Here is a 20,710-nt window from a genome sequence, read left to right as displayed (position 1 = left end):
CCCCATTACCGGCTAGCCACCGATGCCACTGCAGGCTGATTCTTCAACCACGACGCTTATGCGGTTCTAGCCCGCGGTGGCTTAGTGTCCTTAACAGTTACCGCACCGCAGAACTGGGGCGGGCGAGGTGCATTTGCAACCCCATGTGACCGCTAGAAGCTGGTCTGACGTGGCCAGCCGGGTCGCAACCCATCCTACACAGCTGCGCCCCCAAGGCAAATTTCCCCTCGCGATTCTGCCCAAGGTGTACAATCGTCAGAAAACCAGTGCGGCAATTGCGATGGACAACTCTCCTCCCCAGTACAGCGCTCAGCCGTCAGCCGCCCCTAAACTGTACGAGCATGTCCTGCGAAAGAAGTACCGAAGCCAGGTGAAATTGAAACAGTCTCTGGACGACATGTTTGGTGAAGGGAAATGGCAAGTCAAGGTGTGTGCGCACAACCCACGCCAGGCAGATTCAGGCATCGCAGCTGACAGTTTTGGAAATCTTAGCTACGAAAGGAGAGGTGGATAGTTTGTTTACCAACACAAATGACTACAGTTTGTCTCGACTCTGCTCCTTGAGCGACATATTGACTGAAACAATGGCATAGACGCAGTTGCAAACGTTGGATCAAGACATTTATCAGCACTACAACATGTGATGGTTAAAGAGGATGTGGCTATGGGAGGACACGATCACGGCTCATTTACGATTAACGATTCAAGATTGCATTTGCATATGGGTATAAACGGGACGCCTCTAACCCTATCCACCATAATTAATACATGATGCGGCGACGCAGACAGAACGAACCAGACTTGCATCTCAATTCCTCAGACGACTTGATGTAACCCAATCCTATGAATGAACCGGATCCTTCCAGTACGATGTATCAGAGCGGCAAGTGTCCCGAAGCACCCGCAGTCTCTCCACTACTCTGCCCGACTCATATCGCTGTTTGGGGTTTGGATCCAGCATATGCTGCTCGATGAGGTCCAGGAAGTCTCTGATGTAGTTGGTGTAGTTTGGATGATTCCGTAACCGTTGGATCCACTCCTTCACCTGTGGTTTGATCACTGAGACCTTCCTGCCGGACTTTTGCTCGATCTTGAAAAATGTATCCAGCGTGACCTCAGGGGCATGGGGATCTGGTTCCGATCTCGCATCGACGAATTCAACATCTGCTGCATGAAAGCCTTCGACAAACCAGGTGGCGAACTCCAGAAAAGCACAACCTAAAGAGAATATGTCGGAGGTACGAGTAATCTTACTGCCGGGGACATCAAATTCAGGTGCCCGATACGTCTCCGTTCGAGGCATGCCGTTTGGCTCTTGAACAGACCGTGAAATCTTAGAATGAAGACGAGCGAGTCCAAAGTCGTTTCTAGAGAAGCAAGAGTCAGTATCGACCCGGAAGACGTAGGGTGTATGAAACGAGATTGCAAACTCTCTCGTGCTAGTCTTCCGTTCAAGTCGTAGGAAATAGGAAACTTACAATACTAGTTGACTCTGCTTTTTGAACCACAAAATGTTCTCCGCCTTGATGTCGCCATGTCGACCGTAAAGCTCCTGTTGTTCTGCCTCGATGTCGGGAAACCTGAGTTGGGTTTTACGTTCATTGTGGAAGATCTGTAGTGCTTTGGCCAGTCGATAGCACTGGTGGGACATCCATTGGGAGAGGTTAACCCGGGATTCCACCGCGTCGTTCAGCTTCCAAAAGTCCCACAGGGTCCCGTCGGCCCATGGAAACAGTAAATAGTATTGGGTGCGACCTTTTCCGTGGCTCTGGATCTCAAAGCTTGCCAGAAGCTTCACAAGATGTTCCTTCTCGTTTCCGATGAAGGTGAGAAGCGAGGCAACCTCGTTGCTGAAGCTGGTCTGGTCTGATGCGTTCAACTTCTTCATGGCAAACACGTGAAACTTTTCCCCATTCTAAAATCCAAAGTCAGTCCGATGGAGTAACGCACCAAGTGTTGCTTTCGGGTGGAGGTGGGAAAACCTGGGTGTCATGCTGTATACTTACATGGGTTCCAAAATCATAATGGTCAGGGTGGAACTCCACGCGCGTAACCGTGCTGAACCCACCCTCCTGAGTCCCCTGCGATTCCGTAGACTGCGTGCTGGTGGCGCGCAGAGTCCGACTTGTGGAGGTTCCGTGTTCCTGGACTGTACTCGAGATAATTGGCAGTACGTCGTCGTCGTTGAAGACATAATGATGATGCAATCCCTGGGAGGATGTACTCGGGTCGGGCTTCTTAAAGTAAGGTGCATTGAGACGATATGCCCATGCGTAGAACTCGCCCCGGCTTTTGATACTGATATCCCCCAGGAATGTGTGGTTGGTATTGCATTTTCGGCTTTGGCACTTCAATGCATATCTGTAGTTGTTCTTCTCGTACACGGGTGGCAGGCAAACATCGCTCACGCCCTTCTTCACCAGACCCATATAGCTATTAACCGCATTGCAGCAGATAAGAGCTGCCAATAGCTTTACGCTTGGCTCCCTGTATACACCATTGTGTTTGCCACCATAGAACGCCACACGCACGAACGAATCTAGTTCGCGGTCGCTGAAGCGCTCGAGGCCAGCAACGATGATGCGTACACGTTCAGGGGTGATGATGGTCCGGAAGCGTTTCCGTGGTATGAAAATGGTCATCGCGCCACCCCATTCAGGGTCCTCGGCCGATGCGTATAGCTCGTTTGATAATGTGGTGATTATATGCGTGTAGGACTGATTCCTCTGGCTCGTACCATTGGTCTGAGGTAGACTGGTCATTGGGACGTCCTTATCAAAGAGAGCATTGCCTCGATCGAGACATCGCCGAACTCTAGGGTCATCAATCCCTAGCTTACTCCATGAAACGATTGGCTGGGGCGGCATCGTGAAAGGATCAGGCTGGCGGTCTAATGATTGTCGCGAGGCCACGTAGATCTGCAGGTCTTGAGAGAGGGCGAGAAACGCTGGTAAGAAGACGTCGAATGAAGCGGGCGTTATAAGGCGGGCAATCACAAGTGGGAAGGGAGAGTAGATCGCAATTGCGAGATCAGCGGCAGCTGCATCTCCCCAATCCTTTCAAAGCCCCTGTGCCGGTAGTGGGCAGTCTTCTTATGCACATCATTCCAGCCTGCTTCAACTTGAGCCTCATTTCTTCAGTGGTGAGCATGGCCCCATTCGATTCCAGCAAAATAATAATAGATTGGAGTTATGCCTCTGTTGCTGGGATATTGACAAGCTGCGCCTGGCTGCCTGGCTGCCTCGAACAGCGCGTCTTCCAATCACCACGTCGCACCCCCACACCTTCACACCATCAGCTTAAGTGTAGAACTTCCCCGACGCATCCGGGAGGAGATACCCATGAGCATCTGAATCCTAACATCAATTGATATACTGATCGAATAGAGGTGATTTCACTCTCGACTCAATGGCAACGAAAACCACGACTATGATATCTCCGTTGAAACTTCACCTTGCCAATGGAGGCAGATGTTTTGGCACCAGCCTCCGACGCTTTGTTGGGTTGAATTTTGGGATCGACTCGGTTAATGGCCAATCATCTGACTGTGCTTACTCGTCGGAGCGCTTTGGTGGTGGTAGAATTGGAGGTTGGTGGCGTTTTGATTTGGAGGGTTGTCTTGGAAAATGCTACATATGAGAAGGGAAATAGGCTGATTAGAAAAGATTTAGAAGGGAGAAAAGAAGATAACGAACGGCCTTCTGATTCAGGAACGCACACTCGTCATGCATGGGCAGACTGGTCCGCCTGGCAGCTGATTGCGATGGCAACCCTACCTTATCCGGTGGCGCAATGAGAGGGGGCGGAGTACGCCTAAGCCGCCGGCATGCAACCCTCCCGGAATACGAAGTGGAAAAAGTACCTACATAATAGCCCCAACCCCTCCCACTTGGCGCTTTATGTGTCCCTTGTGCGTTTACCTCAATGCTTCCAGCCCCGAATGATATTGTGTTGCTTTTTGCGAGCTACTGTAGGTCAACCTGGGCACGGGCAACTTAGGGTAGGGCTACATAGCGTGCCACGAGACATTGGGGTTTCGTAGGAAATTAGTTCAAACCTAATAGGAAGAACGTACATGTATGACATGAAAGATCTATTACGGAAGGTCTCACGTAACGTAAGGATTAAATAACGGTGTGCAAGGGGCTGGACCAATGGGTGGCCTGAGATCCCCGCCATAACGTAAGTCTCTCTAACCGGGACTAATTTCGGCCTATCATGTCAGCTTCCAGCCCCTTGATACGACTTTTGATACACATGGGGCGAACAAAAGTGAATGTCCTCGTATATATATAGATCCAGGCTGGCCAGGAATACTAGTTCCTGCACCTTATTCTTTGGGTATCGCACACTTTTCACATTACAATCCTGACCAGACTGAGCGGGGTCATACTCGTTTCTTGGCAACTAGAACCGTGCTTCAACATAGTAACGATGGCATCCCTTACTGCCAACATGGGCAATATCAAATTCATCGCTACGGAAAGCGGAGGTGCCAGGGCATCCGTGTCTGTGAACCAAGTCTCAAGTAAAGTGCTGTTGCAAGAGCTCAACAAGCGGTACCCCGGAAGATATTCTGTACAGGTATGAGACATGAAGATTCCCCAAACTTCACTGGAACCGTAGCTGATGAAACACAGCTCAGGAGAGACAGATTCGTGGTCACCTTACCGACCGTTCCTATAGTGAGTTCCATCTCATGGCTTTCATATGCAAATTGGGGTTATTGCCTTCGGCATATTGACGCACTCAAATCCTCACAGCATCCGTTTGATGAGAATGATCAATATTGACAACTTGAAGAGCGAGATTAGGAGATGAGGAGATTTCCGGTGTATCGCCCCACAGGTTGATGGCGAATGCCGCGACAGCCGCAAGGAGACCATCTGACCTGAAAAGAACGGCGTTGCGCGACCTGATTGGCCAGCGGCAGTCTCGGCATGGCGAAAGGCGAACATACTTTGGAGTTTTTGGCCCAATGGTGTGGACATCAGGATTTGAAGGGGGGGATGCAGTGGCGTGGATTACTGCCGTTTATCATATTGGATGGTAGTTGAAGAAAGGTCTGGGTCCATTGGCTGGACAAGGACCCATTCTCTTAAACCCTTTTCGCTTCAAATGTCAGACTGGAGAGCCTCATGATTGGGCATATAGCCCATTCAAGAAGTGGGATGGGTAATCAAATCGAGCTTCCGTACTTCCACGCGTCATTTGAATTTCTGACCCTACCAAATGTGAGCACCCCAAGGAGTTCGTTATTTGGAACATTCCAAGCTCCAATAAACCCTCGAAGCTGGACTTTGGAAATACAGCAAGAGAAAACAGTCAATGCAGCCAGGGCCGGGGACTACAGATACCAGACACACGTCGCGTGTCTTGCTGTGGTTGGGAGGGCGTTGGGCTGCGCTAGAATTGGGCATTACAGATGCCCAACTAGGTCGTTGCCAGCCTGATTCCAAAAAGAACTGTTCATGTTCGGGCACATTGCAGGCAGGTCCCCAATGACATGTTCCTCCTATGAGGGAGCGATCTAAGTACGCAGAAAACTGGAAATCATGCGTCGCTCGTATCTGAGAGCGACGTGGTCAAATAGATGTAGAAACAAGAATCATCTGCCCTTACTGGAATAGAATACATTATTAGAAGGATATTCACCACCGCCTATCAATCGAAGAGATGCGACTCCCCTTGTCATGTTTCCGTGGAAGCCTCACTGCAAGAGACGCGTTGTAGAGCACGTTAGCCCATCAGCTGTAGCCCACACACGGCACCCTTTTGACTTTAAAGGTCTGGATGCCTGTACTTGATCTGGATGGAATCTCCAGGTCCAGGGTTATTAAAAGGCCCCGGAAAGTCATGTATTCATAACTTAGGGAGGAAGGATCATTACAGATATGTAGACAGAACAAACTACTAGAATCAAGTGATGTAGTTACACCCCAATTGAAAGCTTCTGTATACCAAGCCATTCCCAAAGGTCATCTTGGAAGAATAGATGTCGAGTCGTTGTGTTTCCGCAACCTGATGGACGGTGTTGGCGATTTCCCACTGCTTGTTATCGTGGGAGGGTTGGGAGGGTGGAAAGGCTCGCGGTGGATGGGCTCTTGATGTCTTCTAAGCCGTTTCAGAAGCTTGTTTCGTTTCCAACGCTTCCAGACCTCTGAGAAGGCGATCGTCACGATGGTCAAGCCGACGGACGTTACTATCCAGCTCCATAAAGCCATGGATGACCATGAGTGGGTTTGGCCGGGCTCCAAGTCCTGGAACTTGACGATGTCCGTGCTGAAAACTGCCTAGTAACCCCACCCTGTCAGTATTTATGGTTCCCGGATGTAAGTAGACAGGAGATCCCTTACAGAAACCACTGTTATGGGTAGGTAGAACAGTGCAATAGCCTGGAAGAGACCCATGACAACGGTTTCCTCATGGCTTCGTTTGGCGAGATCGAGCATCACCAGATTCGTCTGGTTCTGCAAGAACTTGGTCATCTAAGAAACCGCGTTAGTAGCTTGGTATGATATCCACGCCATGCGAGGTGAGTGACCCACTACACTCTCCCGACTTCTTGCTAGAGACGCAAGAGCCCGCGCGCGAGATGCTAGGCTTTCCATCTCGAACTTGCGCTCATTGATCTCGGAGCGGAAGTTATTGACAGCGGCGTTGTATGTCTCGTTTTGAGATGCGGTCCTTTCATCCAGCGAGAAATATTGTTCGTAGAATGCAGAAAGAGAATCAAGCACACGAAGATTGTCCTCGAAGCGTAATATGCAGGTATCGATGTTATCGATCAACATGTACAGCCTTTGGATATCCGCCTCTTCAACGCTAACCCGTATTGTAACATAGAGATATTTTCGTGCCTGTTATTGGTGAAGATGATAATCAGCTCAAGTCGAAACGTAAAGTTGACAGCCAGCCCACCGCGCTCCTATACTTACCAGGCGCTCCATGTTCTCGTCCACATAGTGGATGTACGTCGAACACTCTCCCACGGCCCAATCAATAAGCCTTATATGTACATCAAGTGACCGCCTCAAACCTTCAACACGTGGATCTGGGTCAGGTAACCCTATCCTCATATAACCTAACATATGGTCGTGCCAGATCGAGCTTCTTTAGACGGTGTTGCCAAGCTTGTTTTTCGTTAGGATGAGCGGGGAAGTGATGATCCAGAGGGAAGCTCCAGTTTCAGTATCGAACTGATGATGGATAGCTGCCTGGGGTCTCAGCCAGTAGACATGAGCATCCGGATGCGGGTCATTTTCGTCCAAGTTAGGGTCATTCATGGTCCGCACCTGGTCCAACTGATTTCGCTGTATCGTCTCTATGCTGTAGGAAAGCTTTATGTGCTTTCCGCTCCTGCCAAGCTTTTCCGAGGCGAATTGTGCTTTCTCTAGGCTCACTTCGGACCTGAATCCACCAAAGCCCAGCGACCCAGTCAACGACCCGAAGGAGGCGATGAAGCTGAGGTAATTGGAAGAGACTTGATGGTAAGTCATTAGGCGCATGAACATAGACCGTGTCAAATTAAGCCGTCTAATCTTCGGATGTGGTGACTCCAGCAATCTAGACGAGTTAGCTTCGTCAGCTAACATGGAAAGCAACCAGACGGTGAAGCCTACTCACATAACGCGGCATTTGGGGTCAGGCTTTAGCCAGCTTGAATCGTCTGGAAGCGGTGTGACACTTATATTCTCCCCTAACACTTCCCGGACTTGATCTTCGCTTTTGCAATTGACAGCATCTAGCTCTTCAGAGGATGTTAGCGACTATCATAACACCCATAGCTCCAACTACATGCCTACGAAACATGAACTTACTCGCGCCATATGACTGAAAGTCGCGGATGGGGACAAGTATCTCGCTCTCGTCGCCTTGCTCTATGAACAGATTCCTTGCATTACTGTCCAGCTGATACCTGTGGTATCTGGATCGCCGGCGTGGTTTGTCGTACAGAAGCGTCTCCGGGTATTGATCGACCGCCCTGTAACTCTCAAGAAACCGAATCATATCACCATCGTAAGGCACATGATCAGAAGTCATAGTGACGCATTCTTAGGCCGTGATAGGAGCGTAGAATGATTGGGCATAGCAACAAGAGGCGACAGATATGGGTGGGCTTTGAAGAAGACGCAGATGGAGTTTATGAATATTGCGCAGTCTGATGAAATTTCAGCGGTTAGATTACTGAAGACGTGCAGGTGACAATACCATACACTGTGATAAGAACCCCTGCAAGTATACGCTGATTGGTGGTTGGCGTTGATGAAACACCAACATGCATGACCCTCTCCTTACATTCACACCGCGCGCAATTCTTCATCACGACCCTGGTATCAACCAAATAGCGAAATATCAACATGGTTTTCAGACTAAAGTTGACTTGATATGATGAATGAAAGCTATAGAAGTTGATAAACTAACCGCGATGACCGCTAGTAAGAACGTGGGAAAATTTGACATTACCTAACATGGCAATGTCGATGTCGCCTGCCCCCTCCAACCAAAAGCCGTGTCCAGATCGTCGCCCGTAGCGCAGGCCTTTTGGGCGCCGACGTCAATATACGCAAGCCAATCCACCCGTTTATAAAGACAATCTCCTTGATCAAATACAACACCAACACTGAGCCAGGAAACCAGCCCGATTAGTAAATCTCCAAGGCACTGGTTGACGCCGCTGACATGGCGACTAACCGAAGACGTGCTTCGAATCGTCGCCGTAGCCAGGCCAGTCTTCAATGCCAATGTCCCGCTTCTCATCGGTTTTGAAGACATGCTTGCTATCGTCCCCATAGCCCGGCCAGTCCTCGATACCGATATACCTCTTCCCCCTCTGCTTCAGCTGTCCCCGGCGCCTCTTCCCGGCCCCATGGCAATTGCCCCTACTAGAGCCGCCCGCCGACTCGAGGGCGCGTCCTACACAGGCCTTAGTCCCTATGGGAAGGTGGCCCGAGGCGTACCATTGAAACTTGACGTCGTCGGGGGTTCTTTCGAACTTCCACTTGCTCAGCGCGCCGCAGCCGGAGAGCTGGTCCCGCAGGCCCTCCCCGTCGGCGCCGAGCTTGGCGTCCGGCAGGTTCTTGCCACGAATCTCGAGGGCGTCCCACAGGAACTTATACGAGACGTCGCAGCTAACCTCGTTAATCTGCTTGCTCAGGGGCTCGAGCTTGTAGGCCCAGCCGTCGGCCGCGGTCAGCGTCGCGCCAAATTTGTAGTTGTGCGGGTTGTTGACGCGGTCGCTCCCGTCGCAGCCGTCGATCACGGCGTTCCGAAACCGTCCTTCGCAGTCGGGCGCGTTGGTCGGACCCTTGGCGTCGTCTCCCTGCTTCCAGACCGAAAGTTCCAGTTCGTTGACTGTCCCCTCGTTGTACCGCTTCTTCTTCTCCCGCTGCCCGCAGAAGGCTTTGGCGTTATCGACGGCGACGTCGCGCGACATGACCCAGGTGTCCCCACTGATCCCGTGACATGTGTTCTCGTCTTGGGCAGGAGGGCCGGACGCGGGGTGCCCTGTTGGAGCAGAGTCCCGAGGGGACCGGATGGACTGGATCCATTTCTTGCGGTCCTCCAGGTATGATTTCGGGTAGTTCGTGGAAGGGATCTGTTTGCCGACATCGAAACCGTCCTGCGGATCCGCCATCGTAGCAGCCGCGCATCCGTTGCCGGCGAAACCCGACGTGGCGTTGGCCACGGTGGCGGGAGAAAAGTCCAAGAAGCTGGCGGACTGTCCTTCCTGGTCACTGAAGACTATGACAGGATCCGTCGCAGCGGTTCGAGGCTGGCTGCCCATGGGTATGTCGACTTGATCTTCTACTACGATGGGCAGAAAAGGGTATCCCCCAATCTTGCTCTGTACGTAATTAGCCAGAGCAAAATAGACGAAGCTGTCGTCATTGCGCTGGACAAAATACCCTGTCTGCTTAGAGTATCCAGATTTGGGCAAAAACCTCGCCAGTATCTTGGCCATTTTGGGTCCGTAGGCGTCTAGCCACTCTGTCTTGCCTGGGGGGGGTCAACTCTGGGTTCCAGTATTTGATCTTGAGGTCGCGAATTTGCGGATTCGGCGACGAATTTACCGAGTCCGCTGCGAGGTCTAGATGTAGTAGCTCATGAAGAAAAACAGTCGCTGGTGGTTCACAAGGGTTAGCTTCAGTAGCTCGATAGGACCGATATACCGATCATTGGAAACATTAGGGTTTCCTGTCGACTTACCACGACTGAAGTAGTTGCTTATGTCAAATCTATCTTTGGCATTGCTGAAACCGGAACCGTAGGCAATGGCGTTTCCGAGGTTTCGTTCCCCATAGAACTTGGGACAGAAGCTGATGTCGGGCCATTTCATTTGTTTTGTTCCATCGGGATTCCGCGCATAGGCGATAAGATCGCCCTTCTTATTTTCGTCCTCGGTTGCCTGTGGGCAGTCGTAAGAACATTTGTGCAGCGGATCGTCGCAGCGAACCTATGGACATTAGAAATACGTATTAGAAAGACTCCGACCCCGTTCGGATTGCCATGTCAGGGATGTACGTACTCGGATCCAATTTGCAAATGGTCTCGGCGCCCATCCAGGGAACACGGTGGCCACGTTGGCCAGAACCGCCTGTATTTGGGCTTGTTGATCTTTGTTCAAAGCTAGTGGAAGGCAACGTGAGCAATGGCCTCTTGGTGTATTGAATTGGTACTGAGCAGCACAGGGAGCGGTACTCACCGGACGGTCCCAAATACTCCAAGGCCGCAGCACTATCCCAATTGATTTCAGATGCTACGCCCTCGATATTTACCAGCTTGTTGGCATCGGCGTATGCCTCGTTGATCCAACCTCTGATGTTCCTGTTGATATCGTCGCACATGCTATGAACATATACATGTTAGAGAGTTCATGTAACAGATCCTGGAGACTTACTCATAACCGTAAAGACTGGTGCCATACCAGTTGGTAACATTCGCTGGGTCACGTGGTGGATAGGCTTCTTTCATCTGTTGCTCGGTGATCCCTGCGTCTATTGCTTGCTGGAACGCATCGCCCTTCACCAAGGCTAAGAGCAGGGTGTTGATGAAGACGGGAACAGGACGCATGGTGTTGGAACGGGGGAGTAGTAATAGGTGCTTCTAGTTTGATGTATCGGCAAATCGATTTTGGATTTGCCCCTGGTGCTGATTCTACCTCTACTGCTACGGTAACATGCCTTTTATATACGGGCTACTTGCTTATATGGTGCCAGCTATCTTTCGTTATACGTTTGAAACTAAAAACTGGGCTGATCCTTTCGCAACGCACTTATTGAGATGTGACTGCATCAAGCCTTGGGGACTTGTACATTCTACTGGGGCCACTGGTTAGAATACTAGGTACTGGATTGATGTTGGGCCCGAAATAGGTCGTAGTTACTGTAAATAATATGTAAGATTAAAGGGAGTTCATCGTTGGGTGCGGGCTGTTAGAAATCCTCCAAGACGAGATCCTTCAAGACTCATGCATTCGGTATTGTCGCCCAACCAGCCAATAAACGAATCGTGAGATTTCCGATTGTTGGTTGTTGAAGAATTATGTCTTTGGTTGGTTGAAATAAACAATGGGGTGTTTGGTTGGTTGATTGACAACACTGCCCGCACTTGAACCCAATTCAATCCAAACCCATTTCTTGCTGCCCCGCCCCCAGCTTCCCCAACGTAACATCTTTCATCATTTTCGTGTCCAGATAGGCACCCTCCATCACCAAATGCTCTACGGACAGCTGCGTAGTTTTCTGATGTCTGCCTTTATCTTCCAGATCTTCCGAATGATGTCCGGCTCGGGCGTCCAAGCATCCAACATGCACGACGGTGGGGCTAACAACCACGATGACGAGTTCCTGTGCAGTCTTCCCGTGCCTGGTTCCGAATACAGGCAACAATTGCCTGGCACTCCCAACGCTCGACCACGCACTCGATTTGGGGCATCCGGTTGTGCAGTATGGGCCTACCCTTCAGTAGGTGGCGTCGTGTACGGGTTCTTCACCGCAGTGCAGCTCAAGCAGCTGGGACTCAGCAATATTGAAGAGGCCAACCGGTCTGACAACAGCGACGACGAAGACCGGCTCAGCGTCGCTATACTACAACAGGGTGCGCACTGGTGGCCCAGATGGGGCCTCTACCTCCGCCACAAATCGAAGATGCGAACCATCCCTTACGACTTCCATTTTCCCCCGAGCATTCACGTCGCCTACCCCATGTCGGGCAATGGTGTCTGGGTATTGAAATGTTCCGAAGACAGGGAGTGGGGGGACGAAGATGACTTCCTTAAGCCGTCACTGCCCACCGTTCCTGAGGGGTTGGGGCCCCGGAGGAACCTCGCACTGACGGCAGATGAGGAATGCGAGGCCCTCAAGTACTTTGGCGCGACGTGAGTATTACTGTCCTATTTTAGGTTTCGCAGGACACGACTAATGAACTATCTGTAGTTTCTACGAGAGTCCGGACCAATGCGAAGATCTACCGAATACTTTGGATGAGGGAGTTCAAAGGGGGGAAAGATATGAAGCACTGCTCAAAAGGATGGAGGATCCGCATTACCGTGACGCCTGGCTGGAGCATGGAAGTACCGAGTGGCCAGTCGAGAAAGCCTGATCTCTGTTGCCATTATGTAGATGAGTACGAAATACATATTCCACAACATGCGATGGCCCAAAATGGGGGCGTTATCGCTTGGGGCGCTTCCCGTAATACACTCAGTTGCATCGCCATTTTTGTACCCTCGTTCTTGACTTCCTTCAGCAGGCAGTCAGCGAAGTGGGGGCACTCGGCCTATCGGAAGGATTAGCGCAAGCGCACTGTACAAGCGGCTATGCCTGCTACATAAAAAACCAATAGAAGTGTGCACGGCGGCTCTTACGACTGCCAACTGCTACACTACATGCGACCTACGTACCTGATACTGAGAGACTAATATAAACCATTCAGAAGTTCCTTATCTGGGTCACTTCTGGCCACCATGCCCCCAGCTTGACAGCATTTCATAATTGCCGGTTTGGGGGCCGGAAGCTGATCCTGTACATAATGGGTTTAGCCCATACTGGGCCCTCCACTCCAGTTGGTAGGACTCGGTGGACTGCATGTTAGCATGTGTTGGGTCGCTTTCTCTCCCCCTTAAGCTGCGCGGTCTTCTTGACGACGGCCCTGTAGAGCTTCGAAGGAGCCCGCATCTAAAAAGGTCGTGAATCGGCAACCGTGTTTCATGTCAACCAACGAAATACACCGACTTTTCTGCCAACTTACCAAGAGAACAGGGGGGTTATTTTGATAAACCAATCACCGGTACACTAGTTCGTTGATTGGGTTGCAACACTGTGATCGGTGCCATCCGAACGAAATACGACCGGTGGGCTGTGTTATGCTCGAAGGGCCGCATTCGGCTGCTGACTTGCACCAACAGCTCGGCCGTGGCAATCTCTGACGTTGTAATCTTGAGCGTTGCTGATGACGGACTGGACAATAACCACCCGCCACCTCCTTTTGGCTGCATTTGCGGCCGTTCCCGGGCAGCTCTCAGCTGTTGCTGAGCTGGTAGGTCTCGGCCAATCATACTGTGATGTTTTCTGCAACGTCGCGTATCCATGGCTCTTTGGACCACAACACATCCTCGCGCCGATGCACTGCCTTTGGTGAATCGTGGTATTAGCAATACCTGCAGACCTGGTATGCCAGCACTTGAAATATCACACTACAAGAATGTATGCCCATACGAAGACCACATCATCCGTTGGGGTGGCTTGGCCTCCTGTGAAACAAGATCTGACCTCGAATCTGCAGCGAACCGAAACTCCTGGCTGACTCACATGTAGACGCGAGGTAACCCTTGCTCCATCTCCTTACCAACCATTCACAATGGCATTATTTTCTACGGAAGGCCAGTGGTCAATCACAATGGAGAGTAACACAGGAAAGGTGTACAAATGGCGCCTGACAAGCAAGCGTGACCTCAAACTCACTATCAATTCAACGTACGTAACATGTTACAGAGAGCCCGACTTACAGGACCTGGGTTCAATGCAAAGCTGTGACCTTAGCGAAAGTCCATTACTTGGAAAAGGGGCCTAAATGGGTCTTGGCCGAAGTAAAAGTTCGTTAAACTCTCTTGGGCGCATTATGGGGCGCGAAAGCCACGTGCCTATGCCAATTCGAATGAAGTATAATTTTGTATTCCACTTAATCCAAATAAGCTTATTTCAACGTTTTGATATCAGATGCAGAAGGTTGCTCATCTGAAGACTCACTCTGTAATCATGACTGGTGGTCATGAAAGTTCCCGATATCCACTGGCCCGGTCGCCGTCGCCAGGGGTGTGCAACCCTAGATCAATCCTGGGATGGTTGACCTGGGAGACTGTGTGAATAGTGAAAAGGAGGCATGCCATATAAGATATGCATGGTATAATATTTTTCTGTGGAGGCTCTACTGAGTAGGAAACAGACGTAAGGTGATCATAGGCAAGACCTGATGGACGGCAGATGCGCGATGCCAGGGCGAAAAATAACAAGCCATTCAAAAATACATATTGCACCCCCTGAGTCGTTTCTTGACTAAAGCCCCAACAATCCGTTGGATTTGTACTGGGACACTAACGGTGCCAACTTGATGGAAGGAAACAGTTGGAAGGTGATCTTGAGACAAGGGATATAAATGTATACAATTACTTCTAAAAAGCTACGGGCTCTAATTCTCTAATAAGATTTATGCGATGGCAACAAATGATATGAACGAAAAGAAAACAGAAGAAAATATCCGACACGATCGTATCAGCTAATACCGCTAGGCCTTGCGGCATAACCGCCCGTCATCGCCCAGCCGCCAGTAGTTGTCGCTGCCCACCCCCGCATTCACCCAGAACAGGTGCTCCGGGTCGTACGTCTGTTTGATCTGCTCCAGCCTCGGGTAGGTGGTCCCGTAGTAGTCGTTCTTCCAGTCGGGCGCGTCGAAGGTGGCCTCGTTCATGTAGGACCCGCCCCCCTGCGTGAAGGACCGCGTGCGGATCTGCCACCCATTGACCAGCTTCTGCACGCGCGCCAGCTCCGCCGACGACACGTCGTCGTCGAAGGCGCCCACCATGTTGATGGTGAAGAGGGCGTCGCGCCACGCGGGCAAAAGGGCGTTGGCGCCCGGCTGGTTGCCCACCCGCTTGTGCGAGACGTCGTTGGAGACGCCGGCCACGGCGCCCGTCACGGTGGGGTCCTGCACCACGTCGCGGAGGGCGTCGACCAGGGCGGGCAGGTCCTTCTCGACGGTCCGCCGCGAGATGAGCCGGCTGCTTTGGGAGCTGTTGGTCACGTACTCGTCGCGGTTAAAGCGCTGCAGGTGCTCGTAGAAGCCGGCGCTCTCGCCGGTCTGGTAGTCGGCCGGGGTGATGCCAATTTCTTTCAGGGTCTGGACGAAGGGGGACAGGGCCTTGGTGACGTCGGCCTCGGTGCCGTCGGCGAGGGTGACGTAGCTGATGCGGAAGACGTCCTTGGTCAGGAACCACAGGCTGCTGAACCGGGGGATGTCGTTCAGCGCCGGCTGCAGCTTGAGCCAGGCCGTCACGCCGGCCCAGAACTTGGCGTCGTCGCCGGGGTTGGCGAAGGTCATGGTGGCGCCGCCGACGCGGCCGTCGGGGTGCGCCTTGGTCGTCAGCGAGAGGATGAAGGCCCAGTTGCCGGCGCCGCCGCCGGCCAGGGCCCAGTAGAGGTCCGCGTTCTGCGTGGGCGAGGCGGTGCGCCGCTGGCCGTCGGCCGTGATGACGTCGAACTCGAGCGCGTTGTCGACGCCCATGCCGTACGTGGCCCCGAGGGGCCCGTGGCCGCCGCCCTGGGTGAAGCCGCCGGCCAGGCCGACGGTGGGGCACGAGCCGCCCACGATGCGGACCCCGTTCTTGTGGGCGGCCTCGTACGCCTCGAAGGCCTGGACGCCGGCGCCGAGCGTGGCGGCGCGGCCCGTGTAGCCGGGGCTCTTGTAGTCGGAGAAGGTGATGGTCTTAAGGTTGTGGGTCCAGAGCTCGAGGGCGCCGCGGCCGCTCGACCGGCCCAGGAGGTCGTGCCCCGTGTTCTTCACCGTCAGGCGGAGGTTGTGCTCGCGGGCGAACTTCATGCCGGCCATGGCCGTCTCGGGGCTGTCGACGTTGATGGCGTAGGGGGCCAGGTTCCCGAGCTTGCAGTCGCCCACGTTGGCCTCAAAGGGGCTGCAGGTATTGTTCAGCCAGTACAGGGACATGATGTTGACGGGGTCTTGCCAACTACAGTTGCATTAATGTCAGTTTCTAGTATTTAGAGAGGCAAAGTGGAAATAAAAAAGGGTTGTACTCACTAAGGCTCAAGCTGCGTCCAGTTGGCCCTGACCTCAGAGCAAGACTGCAAGTTGAATCCGTCCCCGTGGCAGGTCTGAGCCAGAGGAACACCGCGGATAAGTCTGCCTCCGATGGTTGCATTCAGCTTGTTCCACATATCCTCTTTAGGATAAGCAGCGTCCCCAGGCATGACTCGACACTGGGGCACCCCAGGTCCGGGCGGCGGGGGAGGGTGTCCATGCCCAGGGGGTGGCGGCGGAGGAGGCGGGTTGCCGTGCCCAGGCGGTGGCGGCGGAGGGCCCCCAGGCCCGGGAGGAGGAGGTGGCGGTCCCCCAGGACCGGGAGGCGGTGGTGGACCCCCAGGCCCGCCAGGTCCCCCTGGACCAGCAGGAGCTGCGCTAACCAAAGGGACGGCAACAGACAAAACAACAAGAGCCAAAGCTCTCAGGGTATTAGAGTGCAGCATTTTGGGCGATGTGATATCAAACAAGCTAGGTATACAATGGAGTGTATTACCAGGATGAAGGATCGACTTTGCTCTTTTGACTAGGATCGAGCTATACTGTCTATTGGCTTAATGAATGAAGGATGATGGCTTGAAGTTTCAGGAATATCAACGCGAACCAGTCTCCTATTTAACACCCCCAATTTCATGAACGACCCCAATATCCACGGAGTCACCTCCGTGAAAAATGCTCCAGGCTCATCTAGGCTACGCCCAATCAGCCTTGCTAGCATCTCACTCCTTCATCAAGGGTTACAGATAAGACGCAATCCTCGAAATAGTAATCCAAGGGCCGAGAAGGGCCTCCCGTCTCTCTAGCACTGCGGATAGCTTCCTTCACGAGATAAGAAAACGCTCAAGGGGGGAGGAATATGTCTCAGCAGCTGACAGCTACGGTGAGAAATCTAGAGCAACTGTTTACATGATTGGGCGATCCGACGAACCGGGATGCCAAGCCACACGATCCTTCGTCTAAGATCGGGAATCCTTTGGCTGAAGCCTCGTGGCATCCGATGGACGAATCGGACACGGCCATGGCCCCCGCTTTTGGTAGCTGTAGAGCCCCGTCGGTGGTAGGTGAGCTCAGGGGCAGTACGGCCACGCGACTCCGCCGCCCCCAGGCAGGAGAGGATATTGATACTGACCTCAGCAAGGCACTATTTGGGGACTGTATGCCAAGCTTCAGCTCTCTAGCTGAGGAAGGCTTCGCAAGACATCAACCGGCCAGCTAGAGCAAAACAGTCAGAACGAGGTAAACGGAGCTGAGCCCGAGGCGCGGTAAGCGCGCGTTCCTGCACGATGCAGGGCTCAGACACGTGGTACCAAGAGCTGCGAGAATAGCTTGGCTTTCGGCCCAGCCGGCGCAGCTGCCTAGAGACACAAGCAAAAGGGGGTGGGTGTGTGTGGGGGGAGTGGTCGCCCCATAAAACGATTCCGTGCGGTCAGCAGCTACTACAATGGGCGCAGGTATCGGGGTACTCTCGTCGCTCATGTGATCAGGGCCAGATCATCGGTGCAAATATCTAACCGGCTGTAGGATTCAGCCGCGATTATCTCTGCTGCTTCTGATTGGATATTACTTGGGTTACAAATGATACTGCTTAGGTTACAAATGCAAATTTCGACAATATGTTCCCGAACAGGCAGGAACAGTCTCTGACTTCACTTGTCGGGACTAGCCAAGTAGGTACATGATTTTAAGCACTCTCTCTGTCTGTCTCTACTTCTAATAATAGCGCACCTAAGCATTATGCAGTCAGGTCCACGTGCCGCAACCGCACATAACAATGTCTCGGCCGGCTGGTCATGACCATGAGGGACCCGTACCGCGACAGCGCCTCGGGGCAGGCCAGCAGCTCAAAGTTCCACACGAGCAGGGTCAGCACGAGGCGCATCTCCAGATAGGCGAGCCGCGGCCCAAAGCAGCGGCGGGCGCCCGCGCTGAAGGCCAGGTGGGGCCCGGCGCTCGCGTTGTACTCTTCCTTACTACCCTTTTCCCCTCCTTCCCCTCCTTCTCCTACTCTGGTAAGCCAGCGTTCCGGCGCGAACGAGGCGATGTCGTGGGCGTCCCAGGCCATCTCGGCCGTCATGTCCAGCGTCTTGGAGGAACTGGTCAGCTTGGTCCGCCGCGCCTCGTCGACGGCGAACCCGGGGCTCACGAAGCTGGGGCCCTCGCGCAGGCACAGGACTTGGGTACCCTTGGGGATGGGGTGGCCCAGCACCTGCGTGTCGACCACGGCCTCGCGGTCGATCATGGGGATCGGGCCACCCATGCGGAGCGACTCCTCGATCCACGCGTCCAGATACGGCACCGTGGTCCCGGTGATCTCCTGGACCGTCGGGTGCCGCCGCTCCGCCTTGGCCTGCGCGAACCCCGCCTGCAGGGCGGCGCGCAGCTTCGTCTGGGCCGCGGGGTGGTCGGCCAGCAGCTTGACGCCCCAGGACAGTGTGGTGGAAGTGGTGTCGGCACCCGCAATGATGAAGCCGAACGCCTGTAGGGTGATGAATGTAAGTGAGAGTTATTTTGGGCGGGCGTGTTCGGGTTGATAAAATAGTGGGCATACCTCGTCTTTCATGACCTTGGAACAGTAATCCGGTTCCTTCCCCTCCTTCAGCGCCGCCTCCTTGCACCGACGCACCATGAGATCCACCGCCGACTTCTCCGTCTGGCTGGCCGTCTCCTCCATCCGCCGCGCCGCCTCCCGGAGCTCTTTCGTGATGAACTCGTCGCGGATACGCCGCGCCTTGCGCATGTACGGCTGGCGGATCACGTACTCCCACCGCAGGGCCGGCCAGATGCTGCCCTGCACGTGCTTGATGGACTGCGTCACGTCCATGGACGCGCGGATCACCTCCTCCATCTGCCCCCGGGGAAACTCGACGACCTGGTCCGGCGCCGCGGCCGCGCGCCGGCGTATCGTCTGGATCGCGGCGGCGTCGAGCCCTTGCACGGCGCCCAGGGCGGGCCGCAGCGCGCTGTGCGGGAAGTTGGGCCCGTAGGCGAAGCCGTTGACGGCGTCGAGCACGGCGTGGTCGAGGTCCTCGGTCGCGGACCAGGGCCGGCCCTCGGCGATGTCGCACTTGGCCCGCCACAGCTCGACCAGCTTGACGGCGCCGCGGTGGATGGTGGGGCCGGCCACGCCGTTCAGGAAGGTCGCCGACATGGAGTCCTGGATGAGGCGGCGCTGCGCCTTGTGCCGCGCGTTGGTCTTTTGGCGGATGTGGTGGTCGGGGCCGAGGTACTTGAGCAGCTCGACCGCCTTGCTCGAGCGGTCGAACTCCTTGCGGCGCAGCAGGGCGTTGGTCTCCTGGTAGTCGGCCAGGATCACGAGGGGCGCCCGGAAGGGGCTGTAGAACATCTGCGCGATGGGCGTGTCCAGCTCCTTGACCGTCGCCAGCAGGAACGTGATGAAGCTGCCCTCGCTGGCCTCGATGTGCTTCAGCATGTCGGGCACGTCGCCGAGCAGCCGGCCCGCCGACCGCCCCTGGTAGGGGATGCCCGGGATGGGCTTCGGGAGGGCGAGCCAGTACAGCCCGCCGAGCAGCAGGGCGGGCACGCCGAAAAGCAAGACTAGGGTGGTGAGACCCCCAGGGGTGCCTAGTACCCCTTGACGGATCTGATCCATGGTCGGGGTCTCGAAAAGCCCCATCCTGGAAGTGTGTGGTGTGGTCTGAAGGATCTGTGATGGAAGCCGCGGCGGAGCAATACGCACAAGAGAGACAGAGGGGAGGAGAGGCTAAATTCGCTATTCTTAGTCTTACACGTGAGCCGTTCCTGGGTGCCTCGGCCGTTCGTTCGTTGCGAGTAACTGAGCTCATTTCTATAGCTGATCTCGCCGTATGGACCCAGACCAGTCATTCTGCACCATCAGCTAGGTGGGTGCAATGGTGTGCTTCGACATGGTCAGCACCGAACTCCAGCCCTGCAGAGTGTAAGTGGCCAGCGCCCCCACACCGATGGGGAGTGGCTAGGGTATTACAGGCGGTATGGGGTGTGACCGGCGGACTTATGCTGACAGGCGCGCATGTCAGGGTGCTGACACTGCAGCTTGTTCGTTATGTGGGGCGGGCCAACTCTGGTCCGCGTCGCACTCAGGGGCTTTCAATTCCATACGCAGCCAACCACAACGAACCATAACTCCTCAACACTTGACTCTTACATGTAAAGCCAATACTTCCAGGAGTCCGCCAATGATCGTGATGACATGCATCTCAGCCTGTGCACCATATGTCCTGTAATCCCGCAGCGAAGAACGGGCCTTGTGTATATAGTTAGTGAATTAGATGAAGTGACGGTTAGTACAGCACGAAAGAGTGCGGATGCTTTAGGATACAACGGTCTTCAAGATATCTAGAGCAACGCGTATCTTACTTGGCACAGCCTGGAACACTTCCTGTCATCGCCATAGCCACAT

General features: G+C 53.7%; 9 protein-coding genes across 9 annotated transcripts; 2 read left to right on the top strand and 7 right to left on the bottom strand.

Annotated features, from left to right (window-relative positions):
• Window positions 1-280: 280 nt before the first annotated feature.
• On the top strand, window positions 281-514 carry PG985_003920 (uncharacterized protein; the record flags this gene model as incomplete). The annotated part of the gene is made up of 1 exon (XM_066823689.1): window positions 281-514. The coding sequence occupies one exon, from the start codon at window positions 281-283 to the stop codon at window positions 512-514; it is 234 nt and encodes a 77-aa protein (XP_066686849.1).
• Window positions 515-841: 327 nt separating this feature from the next.
• On the bottom strand, window positions 842-2,762 carry PG985_003919 (kinase-like protein; the record flags this gene model as incomplete). Its single annotated transcript, XM_066823688.1, has 3 exons — window positions 842-1,367; window positions 1,479-1,915; window positions 2,007-2,762. 3 exons carry the CDS (start codon window positions 2,760-2,762, stop codon window positions 842-844), a joined length of 1,719 nt encoding a protein of 572 aa, XP_066686848.1.
• Window positions 2,763-5,978: 3,216 nt separating this feature from the next.
• On the bottom strand, window positions 5,979-6,950 carry PG985_003918 (uncharacterized protein; the record flags this gene model as incomplete). The annotated part of the gene is made up of 4 exons (XM_066823687.1): window positions 5,979-6,293; window positions 6,357-6,488; window positions 6,549-6,860; window positions 6,939-6,950. 4 exons carry the CDS (start codon window positions 6,948-6,950, stop codon window positions 5,979-5,981), a joined length of 771 nt encoding a protein of 256 aa, XP_066686847.1.
• Window positions 6,951-7,115: 165 nt separating this feature from the next.
• PG985_003917 (uncharacterized protein) lies at window positions 7,116-8,043 on the bottom strand (the record flags this gene model as incomplete). The annotated part of the gene is made up of 2 exons (XM_066823686.1): window positions 7,116-7,483; window positions 7,821-8,043. The coding sequence occupies 2 exons, from the start codon at window positions 8,041-8,043 to the stop codon at window positions 7,116-7,118; spliced, it is 591 nt and encodes a 196-aa protein (XP_066686846.1).
• Window positions 8,044-8,689: 646 nt separating this feature from the next.
• PG985_003916 (uncharacterized protein) lies at window positions 8,690-9,787 on the bottom strand (the record flags this gene model as incomplete). Its single annotated transcript, XM_066823685.1, has 1 exon — window positions 8,690-9,787. One exon carries the CDS (start codon window positions 9,785-9,787, stop codon window positions 8,690-8,692), a length of 1,098 nt encoding a protein of 365 aa, XP_066686845.1.
• A 130-nt stretch (window positions 9,788-9,917) lies between these two features.
• PG985_003915 (uncharacterized protein) lies at window positions 9,918-11,073 on the bottom strand (the record flags this gene model as incomplete). The annotated part of the gene is made up of 5 exons (XM_066823684.1): window positions 9,918-10,123; window positions 10,210-10,456; window positions 10,529-10,629; window positions 10,706-10,827; window positions 10,901-11,073. The coding sequence occupies 5 exons, from the start codon at window positions 11,071-11,073 to the stop codon at window positions 9,918-9,920; spliced, it is 849 nt and encodes a 282-aa protein (XP_066686844.1).
• Window positions 11,074-11,717: 644 nt separating this feature from the next.
• On the top strand, window positions 11,718-12,603 carry PG985_003914 (uncharacterized protein; the record flags this gene model as incomplete). The annotated part of the gene is made up of 2 exons (XM_066823683.1): window positions 11,718-12,379; window positions 12,438-12,603. The coding sequence occupies 2 exons, from the start codon at window positions 11,718-11,720 to the stop codon at window positions 12,601-12,603; spliced, it is 828 nt and encodes a 275-aa protein (XP_066686843.1).
• A 2,181-nt stretch (window positions 12,604-14,784) lies between these two features.
• Window positions 14,785-16,757, bottom strand: PG985_003913 (fad fmn-containing isoamyl alcohol oxidase protein; the record flags this gene model as incomplete). Its single annotated transcript, XM_066823682.1, has 2 exons — window positions 14,785-16,240; window positions 16,312-16,757. The coding sequence occupies 2 exons, from the start codon at window positions 16,755-16,757 to the stop codon at window positions 14,785-14,787; spliced, it is 1,902 nt and encodes a 633-aa protein (XP_066686842.1).
• A 1,286-nt stretch (window positions 16,758-18,043) lies between these two features.
• PG985_003912 (cytochrome P450 monooxygenase) lies at window positions 18,044-19,921 on the bottom strand (the record flags this gene model as incomplete). Its single annotated transcript, XM_066823681.1, has 2 exons — window positions 18,044-18,787; window positions 18,860-19,921. The coding sequence occupies 2 exons, from the start codon at window positions 19,919-19,921 to the stop codon at window positions 18,044-18,046; spliced, it is 1,806 nt and encodes a 601-aa protein (XP_066686841.1).
• Between the last annotated feature and the right edge of the window lie 789 nt (window positions 19,922-20,710).

This window comes from Apiospora marii (genome assembly GCF_038362585.1).
Source record: "Apiospora marii strain CBS 49790 chromosome Unknown utg000003l_segment0_segment0, whole genome shotgun sequence".
NCBI lineage: Eukaryota > Fungi > Ascomycota > Sordariomycetes > Amphisphaeriales > Apiosporaceae > Apiospora > Apiospora marii.
The sequence above is the reverse complement of the archived record's forward strand: the minus strand, read 5'-3'. Positions and strand labels throughout refer to the sequence as shown.